The sequence below is a fragment of the Pseudorasbora parva genome, chromosome 1 (assembly GCF_024679245.1).
Source record: "Pseudorasbora parva isolate DD20220531a chromosome 1, ASM2467924v1, whole genome shotgun sequence".
NCBI classification, from domain to species: Eukaryota; Metazoa; Chordata; class Actinopteri; order Cypriniformes; family Gobionidae; genus Pseudorasbora; species Pseudorasbora parva.
Genome location: NC_090172.1, coordinates 51,066,824 through 51,082,363, shown reverse-complemented (window position 1 = coordinate 51,082,363; position 15,540 = coordinate 51,066,824). Strand labels below are relative to the sequence as shown.

Sequence of the window (15,540 nt, the reverse complement as noted above, 5' to 3'; positions counted from 1 at the left end):
CAGTTTTTATGTCTGTGTGATAACAGGTGCCCTCAAAAAGTCTGTATAATGTGATTTTAATACGTTTTTTGTATGTGGGGAATTCATCTAATGCTGTTTCATGATTGTATTTACATACTGTATTTTTCGCCTCAGCTCAACCTTTGTCAATGCCATCAGAATTTTACACCATCATGTGAAGGTTTTTGTTCATTTTAAAAGAAATGTCTAATAATTTTTTTCAATTTATTGTGCCCTGACCCATCGAGGCATGAACTCCACTAGACCCCTGAAGGTATGCTATAGTATCTAGCTCCAAGATGTTTGCAGCAGATCTTTTAAGTCCTGTAAGTTGTGAGGTTGGGCCTCCATGGATTGGACTTGTTTGTTCAGCATGTCCCACAGATGCTTGATTGTATTGAGATCTGGGAAATTTGGAGGCCAAGTAAGTCAACACCTCAAACTCATTGTTGTGCTCCTCAAACCATTCCTGAACCATTTTTGTTTTGTGGCAGGGCACATTATCCTGCTGAAAGAGGCCACAGCCACCAGGCAATACTGTTTCCATGAAAGGGTCTGCAACAATGCTTAGGTGCTACGTGTCCAAGTAACATCCACATGGATTGCAGGACCCAAGGTTTCCCAGCAGAACATTGCCTAAAGCATCACACTGCCTCTGCCGGCTTGCTTTCTTTCCATAGTGCATCCTGGTGCCATGTGTTACCGAGGTAAGCGACACACACATACCAGGCCATCCACATGATATAAAAGAAAAGGTGATTCATCAGACCAGGCCACCTTCTTCCATTGCTCCTTGGTTCAGTTCTGATGCTCACGTGCCACTGTTGGAGCTTTTGGCGGTGGATAGGGATCAGCATGGGCACCCTGACTGGTCTGCAGCTATGTCGCCCCATACACAACAAAATGTGATGCACTGTGTATTCTGACACTTTTCTATCAAAACCAGTTTTAACTTCTTGAGCAATTTGAGCTACAGTAGCTCGTCTGTTTAAATGTTTGGCCTTCGCTCCCATGTGCATCAATGAGCCTTCAATGAGCAGCTGCAGTTTTGGAGATACTCTGACAGTTGTCTAGCCTTCACAATATTTGGTATTTTTCAAACTCGCTCAACTCCTTAAGCTTGCCCATTTCTCCTGCTTCAAACACATGAGCTTTGAACCTAATATATCCCGCCGTGAGGAAGAGATAATCAGTGTTATTCACTTCACCTGTTAGTGGTCATAATGTTATACCTAATTGGTGTACATGTTGTACCCAAGTTTATTACAGCCATTCAATCTGATTTGTAATGGTCTTATTGGATTGCTGAAATCATCTGTAGCAGGGATAAAATATATACCCCAGTGCCCTTCTCTTTGCACCGCAAGGTCTTTGACAATGTGAATGCATTACTGCAAACTAGATCAAACTTTGTAGGATTTACAGAGAGGCATCCAATTACTTTTTAAATTGACTTTGGTTATATCACAACTTGAACGATTCACTTTGGCCAGGCTTGATTGTCTTTTAAAGTTATATCAGTGGCTAAACTACACTCTTTGCCTGCAATCCAAATGTCCTCTATGGGATAATACATTTTATTTGACTTTTCTCTTTTTAGGAGTGTCCTCTGATAAAGACCAATCTCTATGGGACTATAAGTGAAATGAAGAATGAATAGCAGGTGTCGATATTTGTTTGGTCCTTCCTTTTAGGGCTGTGCAATATATCGAAATATAGCAAATGTACATAACGCAATGTGCATATCGCAACGGCACACAATATCTGAAAGATTTTAATAGGCTGCTTTAACATTGTAAAAAATATATGTTTAAGGTTGACGCATATAGCAGAGAATAGACTGGGCACATGACTGTTATGTGACTGGCACTGGTCCTGTCAGTTATGCTTTAAGTGAACAAAATCAGTTGGAGAAAGAAACCGAATGCATGTCAATAGAATCTGTGCGTTAGGTCTTAAAGTGACAGACTGCTAATACAGTAAAACTGCCCCTGTCAGTAAAACAACAAGAGAAAATCATTCGGGGCTCTTGGCTGAATAACCTTTGTAGCTTTGTTATGTAGTGTGTATATTTAATTAATGTGAAGACTACTGTTTTTAGTTCTAGTTTTTAATAACAAAGATTAAAAAATAATCGTCCACCCCTAGTTAAGGAGTCTTTGTTTATCTGAATGTTCTTGATGTTAAAGGAACTGTATGTAAGAAATGTATTTCAATTAATCATAAAATGGCCCTGATTTGTCAAATCCTTATATCACTGACAACAGTAGTCCGGCCAGGATATTGTCATTAAGTTGTTGTTGCAGCCCTCAACTGATGTTGTTGACATGTTGTGTTTTGGCCTGAAGCTCCTCCCTCCACCTATCGACCAATCATGAAGTCAGAAGTCTTTCGGCATCCGGGTTGCCAGCTCTGCTCTAGTTACCACAGCTGCAGCTACAAATGGTCCTGCTGGATCTTGCAGCATATCTGGCAACCGTGAGCCAGGGGGAGGAGGTGATGGGATAATGATTGCAGTACCAGTTTTGGCCACAATCTTACATACACTTCCTTTAAGTTTTGGTTGATATAACTATATTACCAAGTCAAGCAAAGAGTTTTTGGTTTTTAAATATGTGCATTACTTTTTTTGTTTGAGCACATTGTTGTTAAAATTATATAGTCATATTTGTGACATACATTTTTGCTAAAACACTGCTAGTCACTTTCAGATGTTGTAGCGATGCTTTCTTTTCCAAGGAAAAATGTGAAACTTAAATGGTATCATTCTCAGTTTTTAAAGATTTTTTTTAAATATGTACCGTATTTTCCGGACTATAAGTCGCACTTTTTTTCATAGTTTGGCTGGTCCTGCGACTTATAGTCAGGTGCGACTTATATATCAAATTTAATTCATACTGACTGACAAGAATAAACATATAGCCGCGTGAATGCGCTCTATGCTGCTCCTGTAGCCTAATATTTACTTATAGACAACAACTTAGAAAGACTGAACACAAACAAAATGCCCCCATAAAGAAAATCGTATTCTGCAAAATACAAACAGCATGTAGTAAAACATGCAGCGGAGGACGATTCTCACAGCGTTCGTCTCGCGCGGCAGAGCCTCTCCCGGCAGAGAGTTCAAGCCTCTGTGGACTCGTTCCTTCAGCTCTGGCCATCTTGCTTACAGTCCGCAAGTAGATTTCTTTTTCTTCTTCATCACAATTAAAGTAACCTCTGCTTTTCGCCAGTCCCTTACAAGTTTCTCACTCACTTCAAACTTTCTTTCTTCTGCTCGGGTTATGCAGTGAAGCGGGCACGAGCGAGTGCACGCGAGCAGGTGCTCGCATGCGCGCGCGGGTGCTCGCGTGCTCACATGCGCGCGGCTCCAGCTCTGCCCTAATGCGACTTATAGTCCAGTGCGACTTATATATGTTTTTTTCCGCGTCATGACGCATTTTTTGACTGATGCGACTTATACTCCGGAGCGACTTATAGTCCGGAAAATACGGTAATTGAAATAGATTTTACACACTTATAGCAATATCGTTAGCCTGACAAGCCAGACCCACATCAAGATGTTTGGTCTGTAAACTCACCATTGACAGGGCTCAATCCGAGGGGCGGGATAAACGGTTGTCTTTCAAACTCCCTCTGCACGCGATAGGATAGCGCTAGGTGAAACGGAGCTCGTTGACAGATTAAACATTCGCCGTATCTGGTCAGCAAAGCTCCGAACACATCTTGCCTTTTTAAGAATGACTTCAGTGTCGTTCTTTGTTCTTTTCTCAGAGAAAAGCTTAACTCCAAGTCTTCCAGAGTTGCAGTCAAAGCCGATTTGAAAGACGCCGTTCGCCAGTTTACTACTACTATAGTAACACGCTATTATGGCCCAGCCCACCGACTCTATACACGATGTGATTGGCCCGGCAAGAGTTTAGCGTTTACAGTTTAGAAGGGTATATTGAGAGTTGCTAGACGACACTCGCGGGCAGATTAGATTTGCTGCCGCCTAGGGTGTGTCTAGATTTCTAGGCTGCAATATCGTATCACATATTGAATATCGAATTATTTAACAAGGTATTGCATACAGTATATCGCATTTTTCTTCTATCAATGTATACCATAATTAACTTAATTTTTATTTATTTTTGGGCAGGTTTGGGAAAGTCTAATCAAATAATTACAAACTCAACAAAAAGAACAACCAATATAAGAAAGTAATAATTGTTTCCTAACTGAATATAGTAGATGATTGTTCTTAGTATGTTTGTCATTCAGCTTGATTTTACTCTTCTTGGCATGGCATGATAACTTATATCCTAATAAGATTGGAATGATAACTGATGCTATGTTTGGGAAGGGGTCAGTTTACGTTACTGTTTCAGCACAGCTCAAATGATCAATAAGCCTCATTGATTTGTTTTATTGGGTTAAATGTCATGTTGAAACCTGACCTCTGGGACTGTAATTTGTCTTTTGTTTCAGGGCTCAAGATAGACAGTCGGCTGAGAAAAAAACAACAACATAGTGGTTCCAATACATATGATTCTGATAAATGATGACATAAATGCTTTTAAAGTATTTTGGATGACTTGTAAATTCAACAGCTTTTTGCATTATGCTGTATACAGTAAATGTACGTATAAATACTCCCTACCACATTGCTAAAGGCCCCCCAACACTGCATATTTTACATGTCTCCTTTATTTGACATGCCCATTTCAGGTCTTGGGTTTCTGCTAATAAGATGATATTATTAGGGATTAATTAGGGAAACAGTGTGCAGTGTTGGGGAACCTCCAGGAATGTGGTTTCGGAAACACTGTCTAAAGAATAGGAAAATTGAACCAATTTGGAGAACATTAACAAAGGCCTATTAAAACTGCACTCTGGATTCAATTTCATTCATTTCCACTTGAACAATAGGACTGCATAGTGCTCATGCACCACATTTTTATCACATTACTTTTAGTGTGCTGTAATAAAATCACATCCATTGTAGAGCTCTAAAAGAGTGCAGTGCAGCAAGATTTCTCAAAAACTCTTTTCCTCACATGCACCCTCATAATGCAATTATAATATGATATTATATGTTGTCTAATTTATATAATTTATTATATTGATGGTCAGACACATTAAAACATTTTGGTGTCACTGGAAAAAAATCCAGCATGTCCATAGAAATATGTTTTGTATTTAAGATTAAAACATAATCTGATTAAATCCATACACTGAGGTATATAAATAATGACAGTAAAAATAACCACAATTCTTATTGAATAATCAGAATAATAAAAATGGCAAGTAAACCGTGGCATTTGTTCACCCAAAAATGAAAATTCTGTCATTAATTACTCACTCTCATGTTGTTATAAACCCATAAGACCTTCGTTCATCTTTTGAAAAGAAATTAAGATATTTTTGATGAAACCTGAGAGCTTTCTGACATGGAATATTTTACAGATGTCTTTACTACCTTTCTGGGCCTTGAAAGTGGTAACAATGTTGCACTCTATTGAGGGTCAGAGAGCTAAAAAAAATATCGGAAGTTATGTTCCGATGATGAACGAAGGTCTTACTGGTTTGGAACGATATGATGGTGAGTAAATTATAACCCATTGATGTTGAAATGTTAAGTGTTTTTGAGTTCCCAGCATGCATTAAATATTTTATGAGGTAAAAAAGTAACATGTTGGGTTTCTCGCAGAAACCGATCGTTTCGTTTCTTAAGACATCAATGTGTCGCCACAAGCCTCAGGGTTTAATATGGATTTGTATGCCTATGTGTTTTTTGCTCTCATAGAAAAACACCCCATTGACATGCATTATACGAGCAACGGTTGGAGTTCAAAATCTTCATTTGTGTTCTACTGAAGAATCAAAAACGCCTACATCTTGGATGCCATAGGGGTAAGCAGACAATTATTAATTAATCTCTTTTTTTCTCACTTTTTCTCAATTTATTTTTCCTCTACTTTTTATATATTTTTCTATGTTTTGAAGTTTAAAGAACATGCTCCCTACATTTTCCTGTGTGAAAAAAGTGTTACTATTGTATAAAATAAATGTCAGTTCCTGCTTAATATCTTATTCACATTTTTATTTTTATATTTAAAAACACTTTAAATGTCTCTGTGCACTGGAAAGTGCTCCTGTCACAAAAAAACAAATTCCTTGTGTGGGCAACTAAAAAATTCTAAAAATAGCACTTCAGCACTGTAGAACACTTTGGTGTTCTTCATGGGGTGAGTGTTTTTTCCTGCAATGGGCCCTTTTCCTGCTGTGCCCTATCTAAGAGTCTAAATTAGACTTCTACCTGCGTGAAAAGTGAAAGCGGTGAGCTAGAGTTACATATGGCACATTATCATATTGAGTTATGGCCTTTTTTCTTTCACAATTGGGGACGTTTATTTTCCTTGTACGTGACGATCTTTCAGTGCACTCTAAGGCCACTTTATAAGAAGAACTGGAAATTCGCCCATGTGTGCCTACTTAAAATTCATTGTGCATTTTTTGGGTATATTATCTGCCAGTTTATTACTGCTCAGACAAAGCTTTAGAGTAAATGAAAGTGATCGATCACAGCACAGAACACTAACTATTGTCAAGAGAAACATTTAAAATCTAGTATGTGTGGGCAGGTTTCCTGGGGGACTTAGATTTTTTTTTTTTTTTAAATAGGTTGTTTAAAGGAATATGAGCATTTGTCTTGTACATAAAAAGGCTCTATTTAGACATATCACGCAAGGTTTTGCATCATATCATTTGTCTCTTGCCCTGATTGCAACGTTGCAACTTGAAAAAACATGACCACAAATGAGATTTAAGAGCTACGCCAGAGAGGAAGGTTATTAGTGAATACACAATGTCTTCTAAGAACATTGGTAATACTTTACAAATACAAATTCTCATTTGTTATTTACTGTTTGTTTTTTTTACATAGAGGTGTGTTTCAGTGAAATGTGGACTGTCTACATTTGTGCTGAATGTTCTGTGTTTTGCTGTTGATCTCTGGGTTAACTGAATATCTATTAAAATAATGTGTTAATGAATTCGTTGTTTTACTATAAGTCTGGTTCGATGCTCCCTCCCTTCAAGTCCTTCATATGTACTGGTGGGTTTTAGTAAATTATCCAGAGTGTATTGATTGACAGGATTAAAGGCCTGTCTGGCGCCCAAACTATAAATTACATTAAAATAAATTTGAAAGGCTACCACCGTTACAAGTCAATGTATTAACTAACATGATATAACAATGAGCAATGCAGTTGTTAGTGTTTATTAATCTTTGATAACGTTAATAAAAATTAAGCTTTCCATTGATTCATGTTAGTTCACAGTGTATCCATTGAATTAATGAAATCTTATTGTAAAGTGTATCCATTTTTTTTTTTTTTTTTTTTTTTTTTTACAATTAGTAATTTTTTTTTTTTTAAGTAAAAGGTCAATGTCCAACTAAAACGTTTTAGTAAAAATGTTCCATGAATGATGTATAAATAATGTTTTTGTGCTGTAATATTTTGAAAACAATAATAAAGACTGCATGTCTGAACAAACACTCATTAACATTAACAAAAGAGCATTTGTTCACAGCCTTGGGAGAACCTTGCTAGAACGTTATAGCTTAAGTTCTGAGAACATTCCCCTTTAGGATGGTAATGACTTAAACGTATGAAAGTCTTACAAAATACATAATGGTATTTTTACAGTATGTCATCAGAATTCAGTGCACAAGCTGTATAAACTACTATAATGATGGTTTTATCCTGCGTGTTTTGAGTGAATAATAAAATATTTAAGTCTTACAAAATGCAGAATGTTATTGTATGACATCAGAATATAGCGCTCAATTATTGGTATGGTAATTTAAGGCTTCTTGCTTTTGTCTCATTTTGAGCTCAGCTTTATAAATGACTGTTCACTTCGTCAGTGTATGACAAGCAGAAGCTCAGACTTTCTGCTTTTGTGTTTCATAGAAGATGGCACAAAATGGGAGTGAGTTAACAAGACTATAAATCAATTTAATATTTTTAATATTTGTATAGAGGTCTCCGAACAATGATTACATCTCTTCTCTAGTTTGAATCACTTTGTACAGAAGCACATGCATTCATCGCCAGGTTGCCGTTCTCGTGCTGTCCCTTTAAGAAGCCAGTACAGCTGTCATTGGAGTGATTGTCTGAGCCTTAACTCCTCTGGTGGAGGGGCATATGCAGCGTTTCAGCAGGATCCAATTGGGCAGGTAGCACTCCTTGTTCCTGCTCCCTCCCAGAGTCCCATCAGCAACGACAGCACAGAAGAACTCCAACAGATGGGACACATGCTCATTAAAGACTGCAGAAAGTTTTAACACATGGAAATGAGTGAAATGGCAGAACCAGCAACAATAACCAGACCCCTGATATCCTCCAAGCGGCACAAAAGCGTAAGAAAGAATTCCAGAAGGATTTATTCCCCGTATCAGGATGATAATGGGTAAGTTGGCTTTTTGACCAAATCTTACACACACACGCAAAAAAAATATTTTTTAGGAATAATTATGCTTTGCAGTGTACAGAACCTAATATATATTTTAAAAGTGTGGGTTCAAAACTGTTTACATACATTCATATGTTTATATTTCCATGTGTAAATTCTTGTATGCCATCATGTTTTTTTATAATTTTGAGTCTGATTTCCATAATACAAGTAATTGAAATGATTCACACATTGCATGTTGGTTTCTAAATGCAGTGTACATATCTTCACATGCAGTATGATTCATGTGGGACCCATTTGTTTTATGACTAAGCAAACTAGAGAAAAAAGGTGACATATCATTTTTAGAAACTGCTACATATAACATTTACCATATATCAGATATATGGTAACAGGTTATACTGTGTATTTATGCAGTTGGAAGTTTATGAATCTAGTTCACCTTCACTCTCCAAAGTGTGTGTTTACATATTTTGCAATATCAAATTTAATTAAAGTGACATTTTATCATTAACGTTTTATTCATTAAAACTATTATTTATTTCTTAATTAAGTGTAACAATGTACTTTAGTAATAATGTCATTAAATATGAAATATTACAAATAAACTAAGAACATGAAATATAACCATGCATGTATAATTGTGTGTGTGTGTGTGTGTGTGTGTGTGTGTGTGTGTGTGTGTGTGTGTGTGTGTGTGTGTGTGTGTGTGTGTGTGTGTAATACATATGTATGTATGTATGTATGTATATATATATATATATATATATATATATATATATATATATATATATATATATATATATATATATATATATATATATATATATATATATATATATATATATATATATATATATATATATATGTATATATATGTACATGTATGTGTGTATGTATGTATGTATGTATATGTATATATATATATGGGTATGTGTAATACATATGTATGTGTGTGTATTGTTTCTACATTCACATTTTTCATATAAAACCGTTTTATTATGTGCTGCACAAATAAAAATCAAATGTTACTACGTTACTGTAAGATTAATTAAAGTGATTATTGATCTTTGGTTGTGTTTCAGACCATCTGATGATGAGGATAAGGATGGAGAGAGAGCAGACAGTAATGATCCAGAGGAGATGTTCCAGAACATTCAGCTTCAGAAGGAAATCATCGCCAACATCCGAACCAAACCTTGGCCAATAAGACGCAAGCTAAAAGTACTTAAGTAAGTAATCAGAAGCTGCTCATCTTGTATTCAAATTATTACAGCTCATAAAGTTGTATTGTTCTCTAGTGGGACATTTTAAATAGTGTAGGATAAAATATTTATAAGTTCAGCATTTATAAGGCCAAAAAATGGGCGTAGAATGTTTAAAGCTCTGCCAGTATATTGTGCTGTAAAGGTATTTTTGAGCTGAGGCCGATATTCGTACAGCAGTTGACATGGCTACGGGAAAGTCATGAACGTGAGTTAGATTCAATAGATAAGTAGGAATAATGAAAATAAATGAGCATTATTTCTATTTAAGGTTATAATTTGACACCATTACAGCTATTAGTGTACTTAGAAACGGCATTCCAAAATGTTTGAAAGTGATGATAATGGCAGAGGAAAGCATCTGTGCATTAAACCCGTAAGGTAAATAACAATTAACTTTCATTGCTTGAAAGCAACCGCCATATTTACAACATGATGCCTGGAGAACAAACTAAATTGGCTGAGTAATTGTTTCATTAGCCTGACCGGCAGTTTCTCATTTTTCTGGGTACCGATCACTGTAGCTTCTTTGATAGAGGGTCATGCGCAAATGTTACAGCATCTGGTAAACTGTATGCATCTGGCAAAGCTTTGCCAAAGTACTATAAAATGCAATACAGCTACTTTTAATGTCCGGTTTAAATACAATGTTTCTCATGTTGGTGTAAATAATGTTTGGAATGGCCACTTGGAAATTTCCAATTGTATTTAATGTCAGTTACCAACATAAACATTTTTGAACATTTTCTGAACGTTTGCGTCCACCTTAATGTAAAAAAAATAAATAAAAAAAATATGATTTTCCAACTAATGCTTTTATTAGCACATTTATCTTTGAAGTTACCGAAAGGTTTATGCCTCGTGGTGCATGGAAGAGATGCATGCTACATTTTATGAGTGTCCTCATCATCTTTGGGTGAACGCCCATGATACCCCCCCCCCCCCCCCAAAATCAATTTTCCATCTGTATTTATTTGATTTTTCTATTATGTTGCCATTGAATTTATGACTTTTTTTTGCTTTTCATTTTTATTAATAAAGAAACCAATGAAGTGTCACATTTAATGGGTGAAACGTAGATTAAATGTAAACATTAATAAATGTGTGCTAGTGTTGTGTTCAGGTTCACAGAACTGGAAAGCCTTTTATTAATACCTTCACTATCACCAACAACAGCTGTCAGTCATAGCAGGATATGGTGTAGATTGTGTGTGTGTGCGTGCGCGTGCGTGTGTGTGTTTCAGGCAAGCCCGAGAGATTGTTCTGAAGTATGAGGGCAGACTAACCAGGACTAGAGGATACCAGGCAGCCGGGGCAGATGTAAGTTTATGCAACCTTTAATCTACAGAATTTGTGTATTATTATTATTTTGTTGACTTTTTATATTGGCGGTAAACAGTTTTTACAGTATCTGAACAAGTTGTGCGTGTAGCTTACATCATTATTGATTGTTTTTGCTTAAGCAAGTATTTCAATCTGTCTGTTGTTCTATCTATCGTTCTGTCAGTCTGACTAAACTGCTTTTGTCTTTTTCATGTTATAGCTTCGCTCCTTTTTCCTTCCAGTTTTTTTCATCAGCTGTGTGTTTATGTGAGATTCCGGTTAAGCTTCTGCATGTCTCTGCTTCAGCGGCGCTTCTCATCTTCTCACAGACGCTGCACTCAAATTTATGGCCTGTTGTTATAGCCTGGTTTAATTAAAATGTCCAATGGCATTCGCCAAGGCTGCCCAAGCACCATTAAAATTAATTGACTTTTTAGCAAGTGGATTTGATGGTAAATTATTAATTCTGATTATGGCTTTCATGGCAGATTGAAAATCAGATATTCGTAGACATTGATTTAGCAAATTATGATCTCACTATCCTTATATGTGAGAACTCTGGTCTAACAGGTCTTTCAGAATTGAATCTTTATTTATTTGTGGATACTTCTTGCAACAAACTGTCCTAATCTAACATCTAATGTCATAATTTGATCTAACTGTTTTATTTGTTCTCATGTGACCATTTGTTTGCAGTTGCTGAAAAAGATTTCAAGAGTGCTCTACAACATTGTTGTTCTGTTCATTCCCTGGGAGATGAGGATTAAAAAAATTGAAAGTTAGTATCCGAACAAACAGTATTATTTGATCACGTGACTTACATGATAAACTAGTTCTGATATATGGTAAATATATTTGGCCTTCTGCAAATTAACTTAAAAAAAAAAAACTTTGTCTGGTAACCTAAAATGTACGTCCAAGTGGAAACTATCTATATTAAGTAGTTTGAATTAAAGGGTTAGTTCACCCAAAAATTGAAAACGATTTTGTTAATTACTCAGTACATTCCCACTGACCCACTCACATGACCCATAAAGGCACTAAAAACATCGATAAAAAGTCCATCTCACTGCAGTGGCTGTACAATAATTTTGCAATGTGACGAAAATAGTTATTGTGCGCACAAAAATCAAAATAACGACTTTATCCACCAAGATATTGACGTGAGCTCGACGCATGCGCGAGAATATGACGCAGATCCGCTGCTCAGATACATGACCCGGAAGAGGAGGAGCACCGCTATCGCGTGAGTTCATGTCCGAGACCTACACAAAAGACAGTAATTTGGCGGATAAAGTAATTATTTCGATTCTTTTTGCATACAAAAACTATTCTCGTCGCTTCGTAAAATTATTGTACAGCCACTGTTCTGTGGACTGTGATGGACTTTGTATTGACGTCTTTAGTGCCTTTATGGGTCATGTGAGTGGGTCAGTGGGAGTGTACTGAATGCCAATGGAGGCCATTCTGAAGCCTTTCTCAGCCATCAGCTTTCAACAAAAAATCTTAATTTGTGTTCTGAAGATGAACGGAGGTGTTACAAGTGTCCAACGACATGAGGATTATGAGGATTATGTATGAGGAGTAATTAATGAAATAATTTTCATTTTTGGTGAACTAACCCTTTAAGTTAAAAAATATAATTTAATTACATTGAATCAATATAACCCTTCTAGGTTACACCTGGAAGTATTTTAAACGGATAGTTTACCCAAAAAATCTGTCATTAATTACTCACCCTCATGTAATTTCCAAACTCTTTGTTCATCTTCGGAACGCAAATTAAGATTTTTGATGAAATTTGTGAGCTTTCTGAACCCACATAGACTTCATCGTTATTAAAGGGGTGGTTGCGTGTGATTTCACTTTTTAAAATTTAGTTAGTGTGTAATGTTGCGGCTTGAGCATAAACAGTATCTGCAAAGTTACAGTGCTAAAAGTTCAATGCAAACAGAGATATTTGCTGCGTCCCAATTCGCCTACTTATACTATGTCCTAAAAGTATGTACTCTTTTTGTGAAGAAAAAGTATATACTTTTGAGTGTGTTGCAGAAAAGTATGCAAGCTTCGGGACATACTACTTCGCCATCTTTAACGGACTCTGTCGCTTAGTTACGTGCATCCCGTCACCGTTTAACTGCCCTGTCAATCATCGTCAGATTCGTCACAGTTCAAATCCTCCACATTCAGATTAATGTCTTACCGTATCGGAGAGAAATGTAGCCGCTCGTTGATCTGCCATTTGTGGGTCTTTAATGCAGAGACTCTCCTCATGTGTTTGCAGTTGAAATATAATGATGCATTTAAAAGTTAATGGCCAAACGTGTCATTTCAAAAGTTCACAATGCTGCTGCAGGTGAAATATAATGTGGACAACACTGAATAAATATATTTTTGTCAGGTTAAATATTGATAGTTGGTCACTCAAACCCTTTATCTAAACTTCTCTACTTAACCGTCAAACTCGCACATCCGTCATGTTTGTAGTTTTTAACGCTTTTTATCCGCGTTTGTAGTTCTGATCGAATCCCCATACACCTCGCAGTGGGTTGTGGGCAATATCAGCCGATAGAGTGCCCATCGATTCATACTTCAGATTCGGACCGGAAATAGTAAACCATCCGGGAATCTTTGGAATACTCTTTTCAACATACTATGATTTGGGACATACTAATTCTATTTTCAAATACTATTTAGGATGGAAAGTATGCGAATTGGGACGCAGGGATTGTCTTTTAAAGTTATGGCAGTTTATTGCCTACAAAAATGGCCGGTTTGAACTACAACAACTTCCCCCCGGGTTGGTGACATCATAAACCCTTGCTAGTCACCGCAGATGTGACTTCTGCCTGTAATGGTATGAGGCGTGGTGTATCCAGACAACATGTACTTGGCAACGTAGCCAATAAAAATACAGGAAACTACATGTGGCCATCTGACCAATCTAAGACCATTGCGTTTTTCAGAGGGACGGGCTTCATAGAAGCAGGAAGCAAACGAGCCGTTCAAAGGACAATGGAGACAGCGGTGTGGAATAAAGGTCAAATATAAGAAAAATACGCAGTTTTAAAAAAAACATTAAGACATGCCATACTGCACCCCATAAACACAACCAAGCCTGGAAAAAAAACACGGAACCACCTCTATAACACTTTCAAGGCCCAGAAAGGTAGTAAAGACATTGTCCATGTCACTACAGTAGTTCAACCTTAATTTTACAAAGCAAGGAGAATACTTTGCATGCGGGAAAAAAAAGTGTTCTGATGTGGAATTAATGACAGCATTTTCATTTTTGGGTGAACTAACCCTTTAAGGGTCAGATCAGGTAGAAATAACTCCATACTGCATTACATGTATACTATACAGTATGTTGTTTTTGAAGGTCACTTTGGATCAGGAGTGGCCTCTTACTTCATATTCCTACGATGGCTGTTTGGGATCAATATAGTTCTCACTATTATGACTGGAGCCTTTATCGTGCTGCCTGAGGTTTGTATGCACTGTGTAATTCTTAAAAGTAATTAACAAGCTGTATGTTCGGATATGTCATGGAAATGTTCATTACCAAAGGCTCTTTTAAAGGGAGGACCTATTAAGCCCTTTTTCAAAGTCTCGAATTTGTTTTGAGAGTCTACTAGAATAGGTTTTCGTGCTTGAATGTTCAAACACATTTTACATTATTGCAGCTCCTCTTTTCCCAGTCTGTCAGTAATGCTCTGTTTACTTCTGCTCTTTGTGATGGCCCTCCTTCTAAAAAAAAAAAAAAAGAAAAAAAAGTGCAATGTACTTTGATTGGTTGGCTATACCAGTGTGTTGTGATTGGTCAAGCACTTCCAGCATGTTTGGGAAATGTCACACCCTTATCATAAAGTGTGTTGAAATAAGGGGTGAGTAAAATATATTTATATATGACAGACGCAGAACATCACATACACTCAGCTGATTAAAGTACATCACTTCTCAGACATTTCACAACCTAAACAACGACAATTGTTCAGTTGGCTAAAATGAGTGCCAACCACGCCAATAAAAGGAGTCGCACGCCGATCCAACAAAACCAGAATAAGTGTCTATTGCCGTTGGTCACCGTCTCTCGGTGCTGTTTGAGTTAGCATTTAAGCATTATACATGACGTTGCTCCTTTATTATTATTTTAGAAAACTTGCACAAATATTTAAATGCAGCCGTGGGTTCATATATTATTTGTAGACAACAACTTTTATTGAAACTGCACAAGGCCATTTTTAGACCTGGAAATGGAAAATATGGTTAGATTTATTTCACCCCCGGTGAAGAGACACAAAGCAATTTCTGGTCGGGTATGATCTGTTGTTCCTTTATCATTCCCTCTGTCTCTCCAATCTGTCCAATCAGCTCCTGGCCGGCCCTGCATTTGGTACCACCCGCAGCAAGACCATTCCCAAGGAGCACCTTTCCTCCGCACAAGACCTAGACACCATCTGGTCACTGGGGGCAAGATTATTATTTC

At 36.8% G+C, this 15,540-nt stretch overlaps 1 protein-coding gene across 3 annotated transcripts in view; it reads left to right on the top strand.

The window, feature by feature from the left end:
• The first annotated feature begins 353 nt into the window (after nucleotides 1-353).
• LOC137076117 (transmembrane channel-like protein 3) overlaps nucleotides 354-15,540 on the top strand; it is a 38,314-nt gene continuing 23,127 nt past the window's right edge. For 2 of the 3 annotated variants that reach the window (XM_067445075.1, XM_067445059.1), the window contains exons 1-8: nucleotides 354-707; nucleotides 5,789-5,895; nucleotides 8,084-8,460; nucleotides 9,549-9,695; nucleotides 10,973-11,048; nucleotides 11,748-11,829; nucleotides 14,434-14,540; nucleotides 15,426-15,524. In XM_067445075.1, the coding sequence (XP_067301176.1) occupies nucleotides 8,339-8,460; nucleotides 9,549-9,695; nucleotides 10,973-11,048; nucleotides 11,748-11,829; nucleotides 14,434-14,540; nucleotides 15,426-15,524 (633 nt within the window). In that variant the 5' untranslated portion in view covers nucleotides 354-707; nucleotides 5,789-5,895; nucleotides 8,084-8,338. The remainder of the gene's footprint in view (nucleotides 708-5,788; nucleotides 5,896-8,083; nucleotides 8,461-9,548; nucleotides 9,696-10,972; nucleotides 11,049-11,747; nucleotides 11,830-14,433; nucleotides 14,541-15,425; nucleotides 15,525-15,540) is intronic. The other variant, XM_067445067.1, reaches the window with a different exon arrangement.